This window comes from Neltuma alba, unplaced genomic scaffold (genome assembly GCF_004799145.2).
Source record: "Neltuma alba isolate B1F8T4 unplaced genomic scaffold, ASM479914v2 tig00011822_pilon, whole genome shotgun sequence".
Taxonomy (NCBI): domain Eukaryota; kingdom Viridiplantae; phylum Streptophyta; class Magnoliopsida; order Fabales; family Fabaceae; genus Neltuma; species Neltuma alba.
In genome coordinates, this window is record NW_021636436.1 from 45,474 (window position 1) to 68,769 (window position 23,296).

The 23,296-nt window shown below is 35.1% G+C and overlaps 3 protein-coding genes across 4 annotated transcripts; 2 read left to right on the top strand and 1 right to left on the bottom strand.

Moving 5' to 3' along the window:
- The first annotated feature begins 735 nt into the window (after nucleotides 1-735).
- LOC114718254 (accelerated cell death 11) lies at nucleotides 736-3,493 on the top strand. Its single transcript, XM_028903525.1, has 4 exons — nucleotides 736-1,028; nucleotides 1,690-1,862; nucleotides 2,448-2,593; nucleotides 3,164-3,493. Exons 1-4 carry the CDS (start codon nucleotides 834-836, stop codon nucleotides 3,268-3,270), a joined length of 621 nt encoding a protein of 206 aa, XP_028759358.1. The 5' UTR covers nucleotides 736-833; the 3' UTR covers nucleotides 3,271-3,493.
- Nucleotides 3,494-6,067: 2,574 nt separating this feature from the next.
- LOC114718252 (U3 snoRNP-associated protein-like EMB2271) lies at nucleotides 6,068-10,616 on the top strand. Its single transcript, XM_028903523.1, has 7 exons — nucleotides 6,068-6,607; nucleotides 6,914-7,253; nucleotides 7,741-7,965; nucleotides 8,429-8,657; nucleotides 9,111-9,289; nucleotides 9,654-9,719; nucleotides 10,193-10,616. The coding sequence occupies exons 1-7, from the start codon at nucleotides 6,180-6,182 to the stop codon at nucleotides 10,268-10,270; spliced, it is 1,545 nt and encodes a 514-aa protein (XP_028759356.1). The 5' UTR covers nucleotides 6,068-6,179; the 3' UTR covers nucleotides 10,271-10,616.
- A 685-nt stretch (nucleotides 10,617-11,301) lies between these two features.
- LOC114718251 (serine/threonine-protein phosphatase 6 regulatory subunit 3) lies at nucleotides 11,302-22,732 on the bottom strand. Of its 2 annotated transcripts, none has more exons than XM_028903522.1 (19): nucleotides 22,470-22,732; nucleotides 21,074-21,177; nucleotides 20,210-20,296; nucleotides 20,047-20,122; nucleotides 19,888-19,962; nucleotides 19,716-19,769; nucleotides 19,122-19,181; nucleotides 18,823-18,939; nucleotides 17,286-17,380; nucleotides 16,945-17,147; nucleotides 15,736-15,833; nucleotides 15,195-15,298; nucleotides 14,955-15,120; nucleotides 14,696-14,818; nucleotides 14,407-14,489; nucleotides 14,074-14,215; nucleotides 12,890-12,919; nucleotides 12,590-12,660; nucleotides 11,302-12,424 (listed from the first exon to the last, which is right to left on the bottom strand). In XM_028903522.1, the coding sequence occupies exons 1-19, from the start codon at nucleotides 22,506-22,508 to the stop codon at nucleotides 11,866-11,868; spliced, it is 2,286 nt and encodes a 761-aa protein (XP_028759355.1). In that variant the 5' UTR covers nucleotides 22,509-22,732; the 3' UTR covers nucleotides 11,302-11,865. The 2 variants fall into 2 exon arrangements, with proteins under 2 accessions (XP_028759355.1, XP_028759354.1); XM_028903521.1 differs by having other exon boundaries at nucleotides 14,696-14,821.
- Nucleotides 22,733-23,296: the final 564 nt, after the last annotated feature.

Consider the following 23,296-nt stretch of genomic DNA (forward strand, 5'->3'; position numbering starts at 1 on the left):
AATTTCACTCTTTATACAAAATCTTTTTTTTTTTAAACCAACATTCAGCATAATGCTTTAACTTACAGAAGTAAATGAATGTTATTTTTGTTGACAAAAAAATTAGCATGATATCGATATATTTTCTACGAACGGGATGTCAATACCTTTAAGAGAAAAACTCATACACTTGACCTTGCACATTCAAGGTGTTTGTTTCCAATCAAATCAAAACATGTGAATTTCTTTATATAACTAATCCTAGTTCTTAATACTATTAATACTCTAAAATTCATTCATTTTGATTTAATAAGAAAATGCAGTTTTAAATGTAAGAATTATTTTGCAGTGTCATTTACATTATAAAATGAGTTATATATATAAAAAGCTATGTATCCATGTCTTCTCTTACATTTAATTCACAAAAGACCCACGCAAAGTCTTTTTTGTCAAGCATTTTAATTTAATGATCCTAGAGGGAAAACAAAGCAATTCTTGAAAATTAAGAGATTAAATTAAAATAAAAAATAAAATTTAATGTTCTAAATTGAAATAATAAAATTAACAGAGAAAATAATAAATTTAAAAACGTGTCCAATAATAAAACGTCAGGAAGATGCATAAGGCCCAGCCTACAGAGCTCATTTTCCTTATTCCCATGGTTTTGAACAGTGAAATATAAGGCCCACCCATGAAGCCCTCTCATTTTTGTATTGTTTGAACGCCTGTCGCCAACTCGCCGTTACCCATTAGCGTCCATTTACAGCTAAGAATAAGTTTCCACTTTCCAGAGACCGAGGCCGACGCAAAGAAGCAGAAGGCTGCCAAAGACAGTCGAAGATCTTTCCGGTTCGATGGCAGATACCTCGCCCGATGCCAAGCCTCTGAGAAAAATCTCGGACGCGTTCAAAGAGCTCGCAGACATTGTCAATTCCCAAAGTTCTGATGTCGAGGTTGCTTCTTTCTCTCGGGCCTCTTCTCTGGTCTCTCCTCTCTTTGGTTGCTTGGGCATCGCCTTCAAGTTTGCCGAGATGGATTACGTTGCCAAGGTAATCCTATCCTTTAAGACTCATTCTGTTCCCTGAATTATTTTGATTGACTTTGTTGCAAATATAAGGTGGTGGTCAGTGGAAATTGATTAGATGCTGCTTTGAGATTGGTAAAAACGTGAGTTGGGTTTCCTGTTACCATCTTGGTGAGTGCATTGAGCTCTGGATTACAATGGACTCGTGGGTTTTTGTAAAGTTGACTTGGATTTCAGTTATCAAAGAAACTCAGTATAATATAACACGTGACTTCCTGATTGAGAATCTGCTCTTTGGATGTAAACTTCGAGATAACCATTGCACCCTTCTGGACACATCAGTTTAGATGATTAATAGAGATGCATCAGAAATGCTTCTGTGAAGTCCATGTGCCAACCAATTGCCACATTGATTAGCCTCTCTATATGATTAATAGCGATTTCCCAATAAGATTCCTAATATCCATAATCTTCGTTGACCATGATTAAATTTAAATATCGATAATCCATCCACCTTAAAGGCGGGGCACTGCATTATTCTGCATGGTCAAGTTTTAAAGCTTCCATGTGGTCGCTATAAAGATTTGCTCTTCTAAAACTATTGTTCCAGCATAATTCCAAATTAGCTTGGTATAATTTTTATTTATCTGTTTTATGTCATTGGTTATATTGTTTGATATTAACAGGTTGATGATCTAGTTGAGGCATCAAAGTCTATTCAGACCTTACCATCCATGATTGATCGGGACGTACAAGCTAATACTGTGAGAAAAGCAGGTAGCCATACAAGAAATCTTCTTAGAGTAAAACGTGGACTCGACATGGTCAGGGTGCTTTTTGAGCAGATCCTAATGACAGAGTATGCATATCAGTCTTTACCATCTGATCATGTGATGCTAAATGATGATGAGTTTTACATGTTAATAATCCATCGTGTCCATAAGTTTGTAGGAACAAGTGAATTTGTGCAACAAGTTGGAAAAGTAATTTGACCATGGAAAAAAAAGAAATTTTTGACATAGTTATGAACTCATGAGTGTTATTTTTATCTGGCTTGAGGTTCTTCTGCTAAATTTAAAATGTTTTTTGGGAAACTTTCTGCTTTTTACTCCTTTGGTGCTGGCCTTTTTTTGGTCTGGATAATTTTTGACAGAACTATTTTGTTACTAAAAAAACCATTTTTTCAAGATGCTGAAATCTCTGGCTTCTTAAAAATTGTCTGATTGCTAAAGGAAATTTTGAATTTCCAGACGGAATAAACCCTCAGCTTATCCTGAGGCTTTTTTTTAAAATTAATTTGTTTTTTTAAAACTGAGGGGTACCTCTTTGGTGGACAAGTGAAGGGTACCTTTTCGGTGGATAACTATTTTGAGAGGCGCATTTGGAAGAACCAAGTTCCATTAAGTAGTGAATATAAGCTTAGTATCTGCATGTCTTTCGGCAGTGGGAATTCTCTCAAGGATCCAGCTTCCAAGGCTTACGCAGAGGTATTTGCTCCCCATCATGGTTGGGTTATCAGGAAGGCTGTTGCTGCTGGGATGTACGCCCTTCCTACAAAGCAACAACTCCTGCGAAAACTCCATGAGGATGGTAAGTGTAGGTTAAAGTTTGCATGCACATTAGTTATTTGAATCCATTAAGAGGACTTTAATGACCGATTGGCAGTGAAAAGGGGAACAGAAGGAAATAGAGTTAGAGGGAAGATCAATTAGCAGTTATTTGTTTTTGGTTTGACAATAAATTTTGGGCTTCCTACCCTAGTTTTGATCTGCTAAATTTTTATGGTTTGCAAGGGGAGACATCCTTGTTAAAGTGCGCATTTTTACCCTGAGACTTTGCTTGTATATCCATAACAGCTACTAGGTGCTTAAATACCAATTACGGTATAAAATGATGTGCATTGTTGATGGGAGAGAACCCAGAATGGTCAATCACTGTTCTAGAAAGACTTTAAACTAAAGTAGTTACACGGAACTACCAAGTAACCTAAAACTTTAGGGACACACAGCAAGATGAACTTACCTTCTTCTGGAATCCTCCGAAATGTCAATTGGTTCGCTTTCAATCAGAATGCTTCCACATCTTAATATGAATTCTATGTTATTCAATTTTTTTGTCTTAGTAAAGTTATTTATGATGCCTTTTCTTTCCTTGGTTCAGAGTCATCAGCGAAGGTCCAAATGCAAAATTATGTAACGGCATCAGTACCTTTGATCCAATACATTGATAAGCTCTTTCTATCAAGAGAACTGGGTATTGATTGGTGAGTCTTGGACTGTATTGTGTTTATACCTACTATAATTACAGTGTCATTCAATAATTTATCGATGGGAAAGTTGTCTTTATAGTGCTAAGCATCTAGGTTGTAGAATTTATGCATATAAACTGTACATTATATCATTAATTTGATGGTGATTGAGATACTTCTTTATACTACATGTGATTTTGTATCAGTGAATGATTGGTAAATTCATGTGAGGAATTAGCCAAGTATTGGGAATATTTGATGCTCTTCTATTACTGTCCTGTTTGAGGACAGCAAAGGAGATGGGCTGGTCTTGGGCCAGCTTACTGAGGATGAGGGCTAATTGGGTTCGCTGAAGTTCTTTTTTTTTTTTTTTGGGGGGGGGGTGGTAAAAGCCTGAAGTTCTTGATGATTCCACATTAGTGAGGCGCTTTGTTGTGGGGGGCCACAGAGGGGTAACCTCAGCCTAAGGTTGGACCTAATAAATTTGTCTCGCCTATGAGGTTATGATTTATGACCATGCCCATTTAAGTAATTTTTAACGCGTATTCCGTTGCTCTGGCTTAACTAGCCAATGTACATTTTTTTTTATATAAATAACTTATTTAAGTAATTTTCTTAATTTTTGTATAAATCCAAAAGAGTAATTAGTGTTTGTTTAGGTATTCACATGCATAGTTCTTTTTTTAATCCCAACTATTCTTTTAAACCGATAAGCCATGTATGCCCGATGGGGAAGAAGAAAGTCATGTTATGTTTCATTACAAAAGCACAAGGGCACAACCTAATGCTAAAGTTAGTTTGATTTTTAAGTTTATTTTAAATATACACTAATTTATTTTGTCTTTCTCATTTATCTGTTTTTTTTAAAATAGTCCTTATAGTAATTTTACATGTTAAAGAGTCTATTAGATGGTAGTTCTAGCAAATAAATATAATTAGCAAGAACATTCTAAAAAAGATAATATTTATTTATTACAAATAAATAATTTAACAAATTTTTTTAGTTTACTCACATTAATTAATTAACTCTTATTTAAGCATCGGAGGCATTGATATCTTACTGCAATTTATGGTTGAAATAATATGCTGCCAACCGATTGGATCGAAAAATACAAACAATTTGACATCAGTATTTTCTCACTGTTTTATTATAAAAATATTCACAATAATTGTTGAAATTAGTAATTACTACCATATCAATTTTAATGATTCTGAGCATTAATTTTCGATGGCAAAAGAAAAGTAAAGATTAATTTTCAAGATCACAAATTAATCTAATCTAATTTACCTGAGAAATGGACAAATTTTTTTTTAAAAGTTCACATTAATTAAAAATTATAGCAATAAATCTCATTATACTTAATTATCAAAATTAATTTACAGCATTTTAGCATAGTGTTAAAAACTTAAAACCCCTATGGAACCACCCAATTCAATTACAGAACTCATTATTAATTTGATATAAGATATAAGATAAAAGCCAAATCGAGGGAGTATTAATGTTAAACATCAACTGAACGAGTCTTTATGATATGATAAAGTAAGGTTCAAATTCTTATGAGGAGATATGTCACATTTAGTACCTAATGTTGTTTTAAATAGATTGCTTTTAATATAAAAATATATGTCTTTAGCCCCAAAAGAAAAAGCAATATTAAATTGACAGTGTCAACTGGATACAATGCCTAGTAAATGCTACCAATAATATTTCCGGCCAGCGAGTGCCCTCCCAATTAAAACTTGTTTAAAGGAAAAGAGCGCCACCACATATAATAACATAGGATTATTGCTGGTATAAAAAAAAAACATAGGATTATGATTTTAAATAAAAACTTAAGAAATATTTTTTTATTTTTTTATTACATTTAATCTCTGTAATACAAAAAAAAAAAAGGAAAATGACATAAAAAGATGGGAAAATAGCAAATAAAGACCTAGTCCTATATTGTAAATATGAAATCTTGATAAAATGTCTGAAATACCCTTCAGTCATATGACAAGTTGACTATGAAAAATAACAAGTTCACTTTAACAAACAACAATTTTAGTAGACCAAATCATAATTTAGCTGAAAGGCATTTTAGACATTTCACTAAGATTTTATATTTGTAATATAAGATTGGGTCTTTAATCTTTATTTGCTATTTTCCAAATTGAGGATCTCAAATCACAATTTCACATGTTGAGGGTTTTTATTTGCCGTTTTTCCTAAAAAGATGTTAAAAAATTTTATATTCCAATTCCGACACAAATCTTTAAGAAAGCGATATATGATTGGGTTTTTTTTATAAATGTACTTAAATAACAAAAAACCCTTATATCAAAAAGTTTATTAAGAAGTTGTAAACTAACAATAATAAGTATTAAACAGCTGGTGACAAAAAATATACTGACAATAATAAATTTGGTTGTTTTTCTTTTTAAATCTAATAAAAAATATCAAATTAGGTACTCTTTTCTCCCATGAGATTTTAAACTTTTAAGTGCCTTTCGACTTCTTTTTATATCATTTTCTTAAGAAAAAAAAATTCTAGTCTTGTTTATAAAGCAGAAAAAGAAAACATTTTTTTAATTTTATTTTCAAGATACTGAAAGAAATTTTTTTACATAAATATACAATTGTACACTTGATTTATATTGTGTTGATTTTATTTATATAAAATATAATATATATTAAATAAAAATAAAATTAAAAATTGTTAAATTTTAAGATTTTTTTTGTCTGCATCAAACATGGTATATAAATAACACTGCAAACATCCGTGGTATAAATATTGCCGCTCACGGTGTTCCAGAGCGCCTCCGCCCCCCTGTTCATGACTGTAAACCCCGCACTCGCAAACTCAAGGCTTAAACCCTAGCTGCCTTCTGCGTAAACCCCGCCCTGCCATTTTCTTCGTGGAGTAACTGACCTCTTAGCATTCCATTATGGGGAGTAAGAATATTAGGAAGAAAAGTGGAAGGAAGGGTAAAAGTTTCTCATCCAATAATGATCCTTTCTTTGGCGATGAATCGAGAAAGCGACGGAAAGTTGATGACCAAGTTGATGACGGTGAGATAGAAAGCGATGAAGAGGAAGATGACTTCTTTGGTGGTGGTGCCGATGGGGAAGGGGAAGCTCATGGGGCTGAAATGGAAGAAGAAACTGAGGCTGAAGCAAGGAAGAGAATTGCGGAGGATTATTTGAGAATGTATCGAGATATTGCTCGGAAAGATAAGGAAGATAGGAAAGCCGATGGAGAAGAGAGTGATAACGATGATGAAAAGGAAGGCGAAAAAGACTCCCTCGTAGCCCAGAAGTTGATACAGGAGCAGCAAGAAGAGAGCGGGCGGGTTCGGAGGGCATTAGCATCCAGGTGATGCTTTATTTCAGAAAACGTTGTAGTGTAGCAATTGCATCTTGTTGGGGATTAATTCGTCACTCTTGATTTCTGCATTTTTTTTAATCGTTTTTATTGGGGAGGGAGTTTAAGTTCTTTGCCTAATGTCGCTGGTTACCGTATCTTCTTTTGCTGCTATAAAACATAAAAACTTATTGTTGTCGACCGGAGGTGGGCTTAAAACGTGATGGTAAATGGAAATAGAAACATGCATCTCATCTATTTATGATTGCATTAACCTAGGGACTTGTTTGGCTTATAGTTTTCATGAATTTATTGTAGAGTGAAACAAGGAACGAGTGGAGAATTCCGCCTGTTAGTGAAGCACAGGCAGCCTGTTACTGCTGTGGCTCTATCGGAGGATGACACGAAGGGCTTTTCAGCTTCAAAGGATGGGACTATCATGCACTGGGATGTAAATAGTGGGAAAAGTGAAAAGTATCAATGGCCTAGTGATGAAGTATTGAGGTCTCATGGGATGAAAGAACCACAAGGACGGGCTCGAAACCATAGTAAACATGTATTAGCATTGGCTGCGAGCTCTGATGGTCGGTATTTGGCAACTGGAGGCCTCGACCGCCATGTTCATCTATGGGATACACGTACAAGAGAGCATGTTCAGGTGGCACTTTGTTCTTTCTAGATTATCATGTGTTCATTGTCTACTTGTCTAGGTTTAAGCTAAAAATATCAGCTGCTCAAGTGTCTACAATTGGATAAAGTAACTGGCTTTTCTTATATTATATGAATGTTTGGACAACCATAATAGCTGTTTCTGCGTTGGAAGTATTTTTCCCCCCTTTATGTCGATCGTTTAAATGGTCCACATGTGAGGGAAATTTCAAATTTGAAATTTGCTGCTTGTCTGGTAACTTATGCTTTAAGTAAAATCATATCTCATGTTACTATAGAACGATATGTATTGCTCAACAAAGAACTTTAGAAAATATATCATGAATTTTATAGTGCATATTTAGCATATATTTTTGCTTCTTGCATTCCCAGGACATGTGCATTTTTAGCCTCAGGCATTCTAGGGTTTTAGTGCTTTTCACTTTTGACTACCCATGTTAATTTCTATTCTTAGCTCTTAATTATGTCTTTTACAGGCTTTTCAAGGTCATAATGGCCCTGTTTCATGTCTAACTTTTAGGCAAGGAACTTCAGAACTTTTTTCTGGTTCATTTGATCGAATGGTTAAGATTTGGAATGCTGAAGACAGAACTTATATGAATACTTTGTTTGGCCACCAAAGTGAAGTATTGACTATTGATTGCTTACGAAAAGAAAGGGTGCTAACAGCTGGACGAGATCGTAGCATGCAGTTGTTTAAGGTAACCTGGTATTATTCAACGTGCATCTTGTTTAATATTGGAACTTAAAACTTTGTATTTAAATTTACCTTTAAGCTTTGACATGATTTCCCCGGAGGCTGTAAATTCCGTTTCTTCTCCATTTTTTGATACTTTGATTCAAAGCCTCTGTCTTGAAAAAAGAAAATGCAAAGACAGAAAAGGATACAGAACAAGTTCTTATAACGAATTGGATGAGACATTTCTTTGCATTTACTGTGGAATAATTTGGTGATGAATCATCTGTTCTGGTACATGTTTCCTACATTCTCCTACAAATCTTATCCATATGTGTGGAAATTATCTAGTGATTGAGGTGCAGTTTTCTGATTAGCTGAGGGTGGGCTTTTAGACTTCTTTTCTTTTTGTTTTTTTAGGGGTTTATATCCTTATTTTTCAGCTGTATGTTGCTCCTTAAATTAGTTGTTTCTTCTTTGGAATATAGGTTCATGAAGAGTCACGATTAGTTTTTCGTGCTTCGGCATCGTCTTTAGAATCCTGTTGTTTTGTTAATAATGATGAATTCCTGTCTGGAACGGATGATGGAAGCATTGAATTTTGGAGTGTAATGCGAAAGAAGCCTGTTTACATTGTGAGAAATGCTCATGCTTTAGTGACAAAGGAGGCTGAATCTGAACCGAAGGATAATGGAAGAATCCCCAATGGTGACCTAGGTATGATCCCTTTTCTATTAACACAAGTTTGTAGGTGTTTCACATGGAGTCTGAAATAAGCTGCACTGCTCATGACTTGTGAATATTGTAGCTTCCTATAGATTTAATGTTATTGATAGATGATAGATTGATAGATTTATGGATATTTCTTACAAGTCATTGTCACAAAATATCTGTGGTTTTGTGAATTCTTTTTCTGTGTTAATTTATTGGAAGAATTTCTTTGTAATGTGTCTATAAAAGAATTCCTCTACCATTTTCTTTTCCTAGAGATGTTATATCATTTATTTGATGGACAATGGTCTTGCGTCTGTTGACACTTTTAAAATGTTATGCTTATCCATGACAGAGGATAGGACATGCTTTCTGCTTCGTAAGTTGAATGTGAATTTGTAATTGTTACAAAGTCTTCATTTAGTATATTAAAGTTGTAGCATCATCTTCAATCTGCAGAAAACGGTTACCACAAACCTCTGAATCATCATTCTTCATCAGCTTTGTCATGGGTTGGTGCAGTCACTGTTTGTAGGAACAGTGACCTTGCAGCATCTGGTGCCGGTAATGGTTCTGTTCGATTTTGGGCTGTTGAAAGTGAGAGAAAGGATGTTAAACCTCTGTATGATGTCCCAGTGGTAAGGAAAAGGAATAGCAACAAAATTGTTGCCCCTCTTACTCTCTCTAACTTGAATGGTAAATATTTTTGGTTTTATTAAGATGTTGGGTGAGACTCGTAAATTGAATGGTAAATATCTTTACCACTCACATGATCATTGTTAGAATATTGGAGGATTCAGCTTATAGAAACCTACTCTTCTCTAGATTTTACAAGTCCTCACTTGGAATTCGTAGGTAATCAACTAATTATATCGGTGAAATTCATTGTAATTTGAAAAAGCGTTAGCTGTTCACCAATATTATCAGATGCGGGTTTGTGATAAAGTATGATATGCAATTCTTTAAACCAACATGATTTTGTTTTGCCTTCTTGCAATGCAGGTTGGATTTGTGAATTCCTTGGCTTTTTCAAAATCAGCAGAATTCCTGATTGCTGGAGTTGGGCAGGTGAAGTTTTGCTCCAATTCTGATAACGTGCTTTCTTATTCAATAAGCTGATATATATAAAGCCCTTGGAATATATTTTGGTCCCTGCAAAGATATCTTAGTTTTGCTTATTTTCGGTTAGGATTTTTTCTTTTATGGGCCCCAACTATTTTCACTTGGGTTGAGTTCTAAAGAGAAGCCAAGTGACAAGCTCCTACTGTCTGATTTGAAGGAGGCTCCTCTTTTGTTAACGTGACTCTTGAATTTGACATGTACCTGGATAAGAATATATTTTTATTATAATCTGATTCTTCTATTTATGGGACATTAGTTCAATTGATTTGCGATTTTAATATTGATAGCTCGTCTCTTGTAAGTAGTCCCCTGCTGCTTTATTTTGTGGAGATTTCCTTGTATCCAGGTTTATGATGTTCTTTAATTATATTATGGCAATTTACTCTCCTAGCATTGTGAGATCTGCCCCTTGCTTGCAGGAACCTCGTCTGGGAAAGTGGGGTCGAATCCGAGAAGCTCGAAATGGTATTTTCATTCATCCCCTGAAGATATCATGAGCCAATGAGGACTATAGTCTGTAACCCCTCACAATTTTGACTTAGAAGAAATGCAACATTGACCTCAATGATATGTCGCTGATCCTAATTGCATTATTTGTCATACCTATGGCTTGGCTGTGATGGAGGGGAAAAGCAGCCAAGTTTTTGGGAACTCTATTTATTATTAATTGTATTTGGCCGAATGCATATAGCTATTTTCTATATTTTATTTTCACTGGATGAAGGATCATAAAATTGGAGCTTTTAGAAGGTATAGCAAAATTATTTATGTGGTAGTCCTAGTCAAAACTGAAAAATAACAAACATGCAATCAGAATGAAATATTTCAAGACTATTTGATAAATTATTGGATCATTGATTTATACCGGTTAGTTTTGCGTGGTCAAATTTGTTCTCAGTTACAAGTGGATTCGTAATAAATTTTTTTACATTTTAGTGATATTGCTTGAACTAGCTATCAAATGGTTCACCGGTAAAGCGAATTTGTGATAGTGTCTGATTCGAAGGAAAGAAACACATCCGGTTATTGTTTCAAACATTATTCCTGATGGCGTGCCTGATCATCTTAGGAGCCTACTGCTGCTTGAGTCAATGGCAAATCTCCAGCTTCCAGGGTCAACTTTGCACTGTGCGCCATGTTCTTTTTAATAAAAACGACCAGGTATTAATCTCAGAAGAGAAAACTCCCAATATTCTGTCAGTTATTCCTAGAATTTGCAGTCATATGGCGAAGCATAAATTGTGACGTAGCCAATACAAGTTTCAAACGAGGCTTGCCTCTGAACATGTCGGGATAGTTTTCAAAAACATTTATAAACGTATTTCAAGGACAAGTTTGGGACAATTTTTTTCACATACTTCATATTTTATATATCATGACAGAAAAACTACTCAAACTATTTTAAACAGATTCTATATGCGAATTCTGATTCCAACAGTCCGGACACGTTCAAGGCTACAAAGCCCAAATCTAAATTGATCTGGGAAACAGGCCTACAACAAACAAACAAAAAGCTTGAACAATTAAATTTCGGAGCACTAGAGGTATTATCAGAAATTTTATTCCTCCAAGAACTCAATTACATGCACCCCCAATCGCATCTAGACTGGGTGCCATGCCATTCCAATAACTTGAACTTGATTCATATGATCCGAGCAAGATACCTCACTTCCAACGAAGATCATATCCTCTTGAATGAGTTTATGAACCTTTATCAGCCAAGGAACTCATTTTCATAGCTGAACTGTGTTTTAGACCATAAATATATTAACAGTTATCCATATGAAAAAAAAAAAGGGTAAAAATTCAGTGTCGTCCTAATTGGACTATTGATATAAACACGTGAAAAATTCAGTAGCGCCTAACAGCATGAGCTAAAAGACTCATGAAACACCATAGTTCATGCTTCAACAGATGCGCGAGCCTCAATTTGCTGGTGGGTCCCATAAAGAATCAATATTCCTTCTGAGAAAAAGCTCCATAGATGTTCAGAGGTTCTAAATACTGTTGCCTAGTAAAACTCAGATTTCATCTCCCCACCTTTGTTAATGTTGCCCAGTTAGCCCCTCGCGATGACTCACAAGCATTTACATTAGCAATTCGTTTTTTCATCCCCTTTGTCATCTGTAACATCCTTTTTACTACCTCCCTCAACTTTGGTTAATTCCACATCCATGGGTGCGGATGAACTGTTAGTTCCAATTTCTGTTTCTGCCGGCAGGAAGATTTCCTCACTTGAGTTCTCATTGGGCGATGCTAATGGTTCATCCGCCACATCCTTTGTTGATGTAGCACTGGCTGACGGAGACGTTTCGGCTATATTGGAATCATTACTGCCCGACTGGTCCTTAAGTTCTCCATTGGGAAGCTCAGCAGAGTCATTGGCATCCGAAGATTCTCTCCATTCCACCCATTCAACTGGTTTGTCAGTTTCACCATGTTCTGATTTAGGTCCCGGTTCTGGAGATGATGTTGCAGTGTCAGCCAAATCCTCATCATCACCAACAATGACATTATCATCTCCACTGCCACTAATTACTCCAGTATCCTCAGCATTAGGCGAAGGAGAAGCAAGGGAACCAATTGACCGTTCATTGGCAACTCCATCATCCTCAAAAGCAAACCAGTTGGAATTTGTAAAGAGAGAGCCACTGCATGTGCCAGGAAAAATTGAGGCATATATCAAAAGACAATACAAAACAAGTTTCATTACAGACGCAAGAAGCAACTCCCATAAATTACACGACGTCATTTTTAGTTACGTTGTGAACTAATGATACAGGAAAGACCCGAGAAGGCCTGCCAGTGCCGCTTACCTTTCATGGTCATCTCCCAACCGCAAAGAAGATATAACAACTTCAGCAGATTCATCGTCAAAATAGACATCCTACAAAATAAATACATCAGCAGCTTTTTATAATTTGTTAATGAATTGAAACTTCAAAAACACAATAAAATAATAATGCAAACCTCAGGATAAAAAACTCCTAACTGGCGAAACAGAGTATTTAGCTCAAATAATAGTACATCTTCTAAAGTTAAACAGGCGCCAAATGAATACATCATGGATAAATGGCACGACTGAGATTTAGGAAGATTAGAGAATTAAATCATACCTCATCATCTCGCTCAAGAGAGCCATGAGCCTAAAACACATGTAAAGAGGTCAAGATCATGAAACAATAACATGACATCAAACCAATGGCAAAATAATAAAAAAAGACCTACATCAGGAACTTGTTACAACCAAGAAATTCTATAATAAATTGATCTACTATACAATGATGCCCAGGGGCTAGGCATTATGAACGTAAACAAGACCACAAAAATGGTTGGTCTGATCACACTTGCCCCTGAAGTGAAAAGTGCACCAAGCATAGATTGGCTGCTTGTTGAACAAAATTTTAGTTGAAGCGTTAAGTATTTGTTATTGCCAAGGACTGCCTCAACTCATGGCAACTTGTCAAGGAAAGGCTCTAATACTCTACCTTGCACAAAATCCCATAGGGCTAGATCGGACAAGCAGAAACCCACTTTAGCTCTGTTACAATCTATTGTAAGGAGGATCTGGGGAAGGGGACCACGGAGGAGGCAATAATATAACCCCTGACTAGGCATACTACTAGGTAAAGAAAGTTTTGATATCATCAAAAGCATAAACTACTGAGTAAAGACATTAGGCATTTCACAACTGTGACAGCTAGTATCAAACAATTGCAGGCAAGCAGCAGAGTTCTATAAAAGAAACTTTAAATAAGGCAATTTCCAAAGACAAAAGTAAAACTGCGTGTTTTAACTCCATTATAGCTAGTTGCAGACCACCATGTTGCATTATTTAAGGTCTTCTTGAACCAAAAACTGAGCCATTTCGTTTGACTTAAATATATCGATTTGGATTACGGTAAGTAACAATTTTAATATATATTTTTCATTTGGATTATAGTAAATAACAAATTTAAGTACCAGGGAAGCTGCATCGCTACCAAGTCTTAGGCTCTGATAAATGGTGGTTCAAACTTCAAACATTGCTTATTTATCTGGAAGACTATGACACTCCATAAAATGCACCTTTGTATTTAACTTGTCTATTTCTGGTTATTGAAGAGGAAATTACTTTAAAGCCTTTATAAGATCCCTTACTGTACATCAGACCAACAATAAGACAGTCAGTGCCTGTCCAGTTGAAGCTCGCTCTACCTCCTGTATACTTCTATATCATAACTAGTTAAAAGCAACTACAAAATAAATGCAGAGGCAGCAGCAGATGGACTTGTGCTGCCTGAAAAGAACAAAGCAATACCTCTTCAATGTCTTCATTATTATAAATGCCATAACGGAAAGCCTGGCTCAAGTTATTTGCTAATGCCGCAACATCATAGTCCCGGTCCTGATAGTCATCCTCATCACTATCCCTAGTCCTGTCATGCAATGACGTTGGTCTCCTGTAACAATCAATTAGCATAATTAGAAGCGTGTCTCAAAGACAGGAGACAAATAAAAGCACAGAGAAAGGAGAATGTCATAGACATAAGCCCAAATATAAACATACAGATCAAATTAAAAGCATAATAATTGAGACAAAAAAAATTGAGAAACTAATGAGATCGCAATCCAGTGAAAAAAGAAAACATACCCACACGCCCATTGATAGACATTTTCAATAGCATTTCTCTGTGTTAGAACATTCATATACCAATCTGTCCATTCACTATTTTCCTGTCAACAACAAACATTTGCAAATAAAGTAAACAATTATGTTGCTGCCTTTCAACATTGAATTTGGGCTCAACCACCACAGAAAGAGGAGGTAATCACTAGCCGGAAAGAAGAGGCAGCAAATCAAAAGACAGTGGACAGTATAGCATTAGAAGTTCAATCAATCAGAAATTTTCCAATAAAAATGGAAATAAATAGTATCGTACCTGCAGATGTGCCTGAATCTCACTGTTGCCCTTCCCAACCAGGACAAGTTTGTTAGATATACGGGTTAAGTGCCCAATACATCCAATCCTGGGTGGTGGTTTACCCCCAGAAGGCATTGTTGGCTGTGGAGCAAATTGATCAACAGATCAGAACATTAACATATTTATTTCGCCAGAAAGATTAGATGGAATAGTGTCAAAAAATTATGGAGAAAAAAATACAAATCCATTCATAAAGATATGAAATCTAGAGATAAACCTTATTATTATCAGCTTCCAGAGTGAAATGCTTCTCTGCGTGAAGTATTTTCCCAACAATATCACACTCACGAACAAGATGTTCAGTAAGAGCAAAATTCTTGCTCTCCAAGCTTGATATTATTATGCTTTCTACATGGTGATGCAGAAAGTTATTGTATGGGTACCTACAACATTTAAACAGTGCATTAAGGCAGGGGAGCAACTGACTATGGAATGAAAACAGAGTTGCTAGACTTACGCAAAGAACAAGTCAAGAATTTTTTGTACTGCTCCAAGATGAATCAATTTCTTCTCAGCAGTTTCACCACCAACACTTAATAATACTGATATAAATTCTACTATCTGAACAAGCATGTGCATGACTATCAATGCAAAATTATATTTGATGTTACTAGAAAAATTACAAGGAGTACAAAGAAGGGGTAATAACTAACAATAAAAAAAAGTACACAAGGCAAAAGGACACAGCAATAGATCAAAAAATTCCCTACTACAACCCCATGAGATGAACTCTAAACAGAAACTTCAAGGGCTACTCTTTCTCATAAAAGGTGCGAAGGAAGAAGTCCTCAATTAAACACTTTGATAAAGCCTCAGCTTTACAACAAACAGAACATAAGGTAATTGCTTTCACAAGTCACATTATGGTAACAAATAACGTGTTCAAAACTCAATTAATAACAGGGAATCACCAATGTGGCCTTTTCTTTTTCAGCTGTACTCATCTGCAATCCAAAGGACATATTCTAGACTACAACAATTCCAAGTAATTAGCATACCTTTAACCGGTGTTTCCCAAGTGGTGGCTGTAAGTTGCCATAAGTAGTTACCAAGAGACTTTCTGAAGAAGAAATGTCTAAAAGCTTAAGTAAACCACCTGCAGAATAAGAACCTCATAAGCATACTTTTGTTTGAACATACAAGCTGTCAGGAATAAATACAGAACAGAGAACGCATTATTACAAGAGACATGATATTGTTATGCAACAAAATATAGAGCATAAGGAGATGTAAAATAGCTACAAGTCTAAACCCCACCAAAGGTTACGCCATCACTCTGTACATCAAGACACTACAGGATTAAATTTAATGTCGAAGACTTGTAGGCCCAACAACATACATGTCTCCTATATTCATGATACATTGTTCTAACTCTTTGACACCAAGAGTAGCCACTTCTGTCTGGCATAGGTTTTTTGCTTCCAAAGGAGGTATATGGCATAGCTATGGTCACTGGTATGATACAGGTGAGATATGGCAATTTTCAAGAATACAAGGTATATGTACAGCAAAATATATTTGCAAAAGACATAACACAGATTATATAATAATTATTTGTCAGTAATAGTAAATAATAAGTAATCCCTCTGGTCCTTATTATAAGCTTTAAATAACTAATTTGCATATAACGAAAAGTCAGTTAAAATTAGTTAAAAGGAATAAATAGGTTAGAAATATATTTTTGTTTTCAAATATGTCCTTATAATAAAAAAGGATGAATGACAATGTATAAGAAGATGTGATAAAAGAGAGTATGACAAAGAAAAGAGAAAAAATAATTAAGGATAAAATTGAAAAAAAAAATTTAAATGTTAAGACAAAACCAAATCAAGTTTATAAAATGAATCACACCCCTTCCAAATTTGAAACTTATAAATAGGACCAGAGGGGATATTCACAAAGTATAGCTAAATGACCTGATAAGTTAGATTTGTTTAAATTATTAAATGATTACCTAATTGATCCTACATTCTAAAAAAGTAAAAATAAAAACTGAAAATAAAAGGTCACTTGGATAGCTGGAGCACACTGTAAGTTTGGTTGGCATAATTTTAGATTGGTTTAGAGAGCTTCGCAGTTTAGTTAAAGGAGCTACATGACATGCACACTAAATTGCCATCACCAATACAGTTTCGCAACCCAAAGAGCTGTGCCAACTTTTATTAGATAAAGTTAGGTGAAATCATGGTAAAATAGAGCAGCCTTACCTAGGCTTTCTAACATGCCTTCAACAGCCTCAGGATTTGCAGTTACTGTGGGCCCATTAGTCATTTGGCGGTTGTATGAATGATATCCCCCAAAAGTATGCCTTTTCGGGTCCAACAAAGAAATGCATATGGAAAGAGAATTAACAAGAACAGACTTTGGCCGAGAGTCTTCTAAAGCATGCTGAAACAATCTTCCGATAAAACTGCAAATAAGAGACATATTAAGAAATATATATACATATAAAGAAGATTAGAAGAAAAGAATATATGACCTGAAGTTACATAAATTAGAACAGCACTAACAACCACAAGCAGCAAGATTTGGAAAGGAAGATTCCTACCTAGGGCTGCAGACTTTAGCAGAAAACCCGGGTGGAGCAAATCTTGTTATAGCACAGAGTGTTTCAGCTGCATTAGCATGCACTTCTGGAGAATCCTGTAGAAGACAAACAAACGGTCAGTGTTAGTATAAGAAGAATGAAAACCCAAACATCTGCTATTCAGTTGTTATACTCTTGGAAAAGAGAAGGTTCGATGTAGATACATTTTCCTTGCACAATTATTAGTTGCGACATGACTTACATGCCATTCCCCATATTCTTGTTGGCAAATTTTTCAGTAATAAATAACATGACAAGTGTATGGTTTTTTCATATAAACCCTGTGATTTCCCGATCAAACCATACACCTGCCATGTTATCATCAAATAACCATAGGCCTGTCATGTTTTGATTGTAATAACTTTGATAGTAAGGATACAATGATAGAATTCCCCTTAGACACGATAACCTCACATACAGTAGGAAGAATTATTCCCCGTGTTCTCATGAGGGAGGAATAGCTTTGTCTTTGAGTTTTCAACGTTTAAGTGTAATTGTAATGAATTTCCAATTATTTAATTTGTCATGTGCTTAGGAGTCCATGCAATGCAATGTCATTCATATAAGTTAGTCATATGTTGGCAGTTATGAGCAGTTATTTATATGTCATATATAAGCACCAGATAGACTTCACTAGAATACGGATTTTACGTCCTGTTTCACATTCTAATAAAGATTTTTTTCCCCTAATTCCTATCTTTTTCTATCAGTCAGAATTTATCGTGCAAGGAACTGCGTAAAAGTCTAGCCTTTATTTAATCATGCTCCCATGAGACCAACCATTATCAGAAGTCATTCACTGTCTTTTCTTGAAAATTTAAAGCAATTTATTGTTTTCGAACCTGATATCTCCCTTGGACTGAAGGCAGGGGCTTGGCATTCTAAGCCAGGCGGGGGCTTCATATGCCATTTAGAATTCAGTAATCAGTACAATTAAGTTTGGCTTAGATTGCCTATAAATAGATCATTTCACATCCTTGCAGTATAACCTGAGACATGATACTTTGCCATGGTAAAAAAAGTGTTGCTACAGCAAAAATAGCAGTAAATTTAGACCATCCAGCTTTAACAATTTTTAATTTTTAATTTTTTATTTGTAATAATCATTGTTTAATAGCTTACAATTAAAACATTGTTCACTCTGTGTCCTGATTCTTTCAAGATAAACATTATATTATATGTCAAAAATTTAGAATATAGGTAAATCTAGGCCATCCATGTAAAATTTAAACAGTTTACACCTGCTGTTCCTCTACACTGCCACCGTTATGACAGCAAGGAACAATCTGTTTTCCTTGTTATGACATTAAACAATGAAATGTTTGAGCTTTAGTTACTAGTTGAGTTTTTCCCTTGGCTCTCATTGATGCATGAACTAACAGCACCACATGCAATCAACCCATCCACACACAAAAAACACCTATAAATATGGACCGGATTAACATAGACCCAGGTCAAGTTCACATAACATAGATTTTTAGAAATTGATATTACTTACAGAAGAACTGAACTTGTCCACAATCATCTCAAGCACGTCAGTGTCTTCAATCCACTGCATTGCATCCCCATGATTTACATACATATGTTCATCAGCACCAATCAAGCGTATCAAAACCTGTTTAACGGAAGAGAACAGAACAGAAATTACGGAAAAGATACATATATGGAAACCCTGTGTCACACAATACAGATAAGTTGACTTCAGCAACCAGTGAGTGTATATCATAGTCAACAGTTAAAATATTGATTAATTCCAGCCATATCACGTGCACCAGCGTCAGATATAAAGCAACAAACCTCCATGATAGATGTAATTCCAATCAAGTCAACTAGCTTCTTTACAATATCTTGATGTGCCTGGATAGAAGGAGAACATATCAGCCAACAGGAAATTGAAATTAAAGAAAGCATGACTAAACATTATTTATAGCGAGTCATTTGATACTAGATTAGCCTTATTCTTCATCCTTATCCCCATCCCCGTATATAGAACAGGTCGTGAGCAACTGTATAGAACTTAACAACGTCAGAGTTTGCCTTTATAATCCTAGCTTTCGTAAGTTCTATTGAAATTTCAGGTCAAAGACAGTTGATCATTGTTACACTTTAAACTCACAAGTCACAATAAATTCAGTTAAAAGCAAAGCCACTGGCTGTGCTAGAGTGGGGGGGAAAGATCAAACTTTTAAGTTCAGTTAAGACACGTTCTGGTGCCCAAGACCCAAAAACACTAATGTAGCAATCTCCTCACATCGATCTCTTGCACTGCCTCCCTGGTTGGATCTTCTGAAAAAGGCCTTGTCTATTAAGGTTCATTAGATAATAGGCCAACCTGATCATAGTATCTCATGGTACAAAAAACTTATTGTATAATAACAATAAAGAACTTACTTGTAAATATTGCATGAAAGGAGCTGTCTTGCGTAACAACAGACATCCAACAACCTAGCACCATAAGAACACTATATACATAAGGCCACAGTAATTAGAAGGAAATAAAGAAAATAATCAAATATATAGGGGAAGAAAAGACTTGCGATGGAATGTTTCAAGATATCAGCACCTTGCTAAAATACCCAGCCAGTAGGTTACTATGCGACGGCTTTGGATCCAAAAAGGAGAACAACAAATTCATTAACTGCCAAGAAGCAATACAGTCAGCAATAAAAGCTTTTCCAAATATATTTTAAGACAAAAGAGCTATTGGGATCTGATTTCTCACTTCCTCGTCCTCTACAAGTGTTTTGAGTATGATGTCAACTTCACAGGTAAAAATCTCACAAGCAATAAAAGGAAACCTGTTACAGATAGCAGTAAGAACATGTAGTCACTACACAAGCTCCCCAACCAGAAACATAGAAACATGTTCATTTTCATCAACTTACTTAAAAGTTCGTTTCTTTTCAGCATCATCAGGAGCCTCTTCAACAATGTATCGTAACAACTGTTCAACCTGTGCTCTTCCACGCAAACTGCAATAGACAATGCCAAACCTCATTAGCTAACCATTTGATTATAAAAACAAGTTACTCAAACTGCCAAACACATGATACCAAAACACCACAATTGCAGGATATCCAAATGGGAAAATCAACATCAATAAATCAATATCAATCAATATATATTATAAAATCTATAAGAAGCAAATATTATTCATAAATCCTAAATAGTGCGGCTAATTCTTCAGGCTCCACGCAGTGCATAGGAGGCACACATCTAGTTCAGCCTAAAAAGATCAATGATATTACCATCCGAGCTAATGAAAAACATAAATAAACCCCTAGAAAAGATAATTCACAGTTGATTGGATCAAAGTTAAGCCTGTAGAAGAAAATTTGTATAGTTATTACCCATATTTCTTCTAAAGAAGCAGGATTTTTATCACCAAAAAGAAATAGCTTTTTCCCTATTAGGACTTCGGAATAATAGAACTGGAGAACTCGTTCACAACATTCAACTTATCAATTTGAGAAACTGAACCTAAACTTCTTCTATTAAGAAGGTATCGCTAAAGTATACCAAACAGCCTCCTTGGAAATCTCATCTCCATGAAGTCAAAATATATAAGCATAGATATCAGTTGTTGAAATATGCTAACAGCATTCTTGTTCACCACCTCGTTGGGCTATATTGGAATATATACCTCTAAGAAATAGATGAGGCGATTAAAAATACTACAAATTCTGCTAAGAAAAGCTACACAAACAAATAGGGTATTATGCTAGCAGTAGGCATGGCAAGAGCATTACAAATTTATAAGGCGACTATTCAAAGCTTTGCATTCTTGAATAATCTCATCCTCATCAAGCAGTTCTTCTAAAGTGAAATTGTCTTTATCCAAAATCGTCTCCACCTGAAATTAAATACACAAAACAGAGCAGATGAAATCCCTACACCAACAGGTATCCAAATACATAACAATTTTAATTAAATTAACACAATCCAATAGCGTCCAACAATAGAAGTTCAAATTACAATTTAACCCTACTGGTTTGGCACAAAACCAGGTTAACTCCACAGTTTAAAATATCCGCTAGGTTTTTTATTTAGTTACCACTGGGCAACATTGCTTTTGAGTGAAAACTTTCGAGACAAATTTTCACCTTAACCCTATTTTAAATATTACCTTCGGTCATTAATATAAGAGTTAATTTGACTTTCAATTTGGTTCTAAATATAAGAGCCCAATCCATTTTGTCCTTCATATTTATCCATTTGTTTCAAAATAATTCTTGTAATAGTTACACACATTAAAAATTTTATCAAATGATAATTCTAGCTCATATACATAATTAGCAAGAGTATTCTAGGAAATTTAACTCATATTTGTTACAAATAACTAATTTAATAAACTTCTTTAATTTACTCAAATCAGTCAACTAGCTTTTATATTAAAGACCGGAAGTAATATGTTAAAAATACTTGGATAAATTCAGTTTATCTCCTACTAAATCAAATGTCAGCATACAAGATGCCACCTGTGACTAATAATACATCAATACCTAACATAATACATCAAGTGATTCACATAAAAAGAAGGAAATGCAATGAATATGTTGACTATCAACCAAATGAAACCCAAAAAAACAAAGTTGAAATTGTAAGTCAAGCAACACATAAGCATCCATAACCCAGTATTCAAAGTCGTGGCTTCTTTTTGTTTCCTCTCTTTGTTTGTGAAATTCAAAATTAGAATTGAAATAGTATAATAGCAAAATTTAATTCATGTGACCCATTGAAATGTTGCTATATGTGTTGATTCTCATAATAGTCCAGGAAGTCTAACTTTGTTTATTCACAACTATAACACTGAAATCAACAGAAAATTGAGACAATGACGATATGCCTGGTAGAGTGAACAACATATCATAGCACTCAATTCGAATCAGTCAAGGTGATTGTAGCATCTTTGGGCCCTCCAAACGAAACGGCTGAAGTAAAAGTTCCTTCCCGTCTCACATTTCGCGGGACCCAAAAAGAAAATCAATGCGTAGAATAAGACATAAAACTCCGTGCTCAACAAACAAACCCGGCCACCTAATAACACGCATCCAGCAAGGACAGCCTCCGCAACATATCAAATATAAACATGATAATGAAGGGAAAATAAGAGATGGGGCTCCAAACTTAAGCATAGAGACTCACAGGAGATGCTGTGGACAACCCAGTCATCCGCCAAAACATGTTGAATTGTTGCAGAAATGGTTCCTCAGGAACCAAACCAAACACGGATCTGCCAACCCAGAAACCCTAGAGCCTTCCCAAAGCTTTGAATGATCAATCGACGAATCACGAGGGATGTGATCCAAAAGAAACCCTAGAATCAGAAACGCGAAGATTCAAATCGATCACACGGCAATCAAATCCAGAAATCGCAGAGAGAAAACCAAATCACATTCAAATGCAAGGGAAAGGCTGTTCAGATGTGAATAGAGATGAAAAATGAGCAGTCTGTCCATGCTCCTGAGACCTGAAATATATTTGTGAATCTAAATATCTTACGGTTTTTCATGCCATAATATATATTGCCCAAGAAAAATTAATAAAACGAGCTCGAGAAGGAAAATTAATACTAACAATTTAACGTTAACATTGAAATTAAATAAATAATTCAAAAATAAAAACAAAATGACGAAAAAATGTTGAATACAATAGGTTGCGGTTAAATTGTACTTTGAGGAGTGGAGACCATCCAGAAATAAATATGTAGCTTTTAAAAGCAAAATAAATTGTGACGTTGGAGATATTGAAATTCTGCTAATAAAGGATAATAAATTTGACCAGGATGAGTGAAAGGCAATAACCAATTCTAAGAAGTGCTAAATTTAGTCGATCCTTCAAAGTTGGAGAATTATTGTCCACTTGCAGACTTGCTACAACAGCATTCAATTTTCAACACTATAATCAATTTTTTGTCCCCCTAAATCAATTTCACTGTTAACTGTTAATAGTCCCAATGATAAGTTACTATT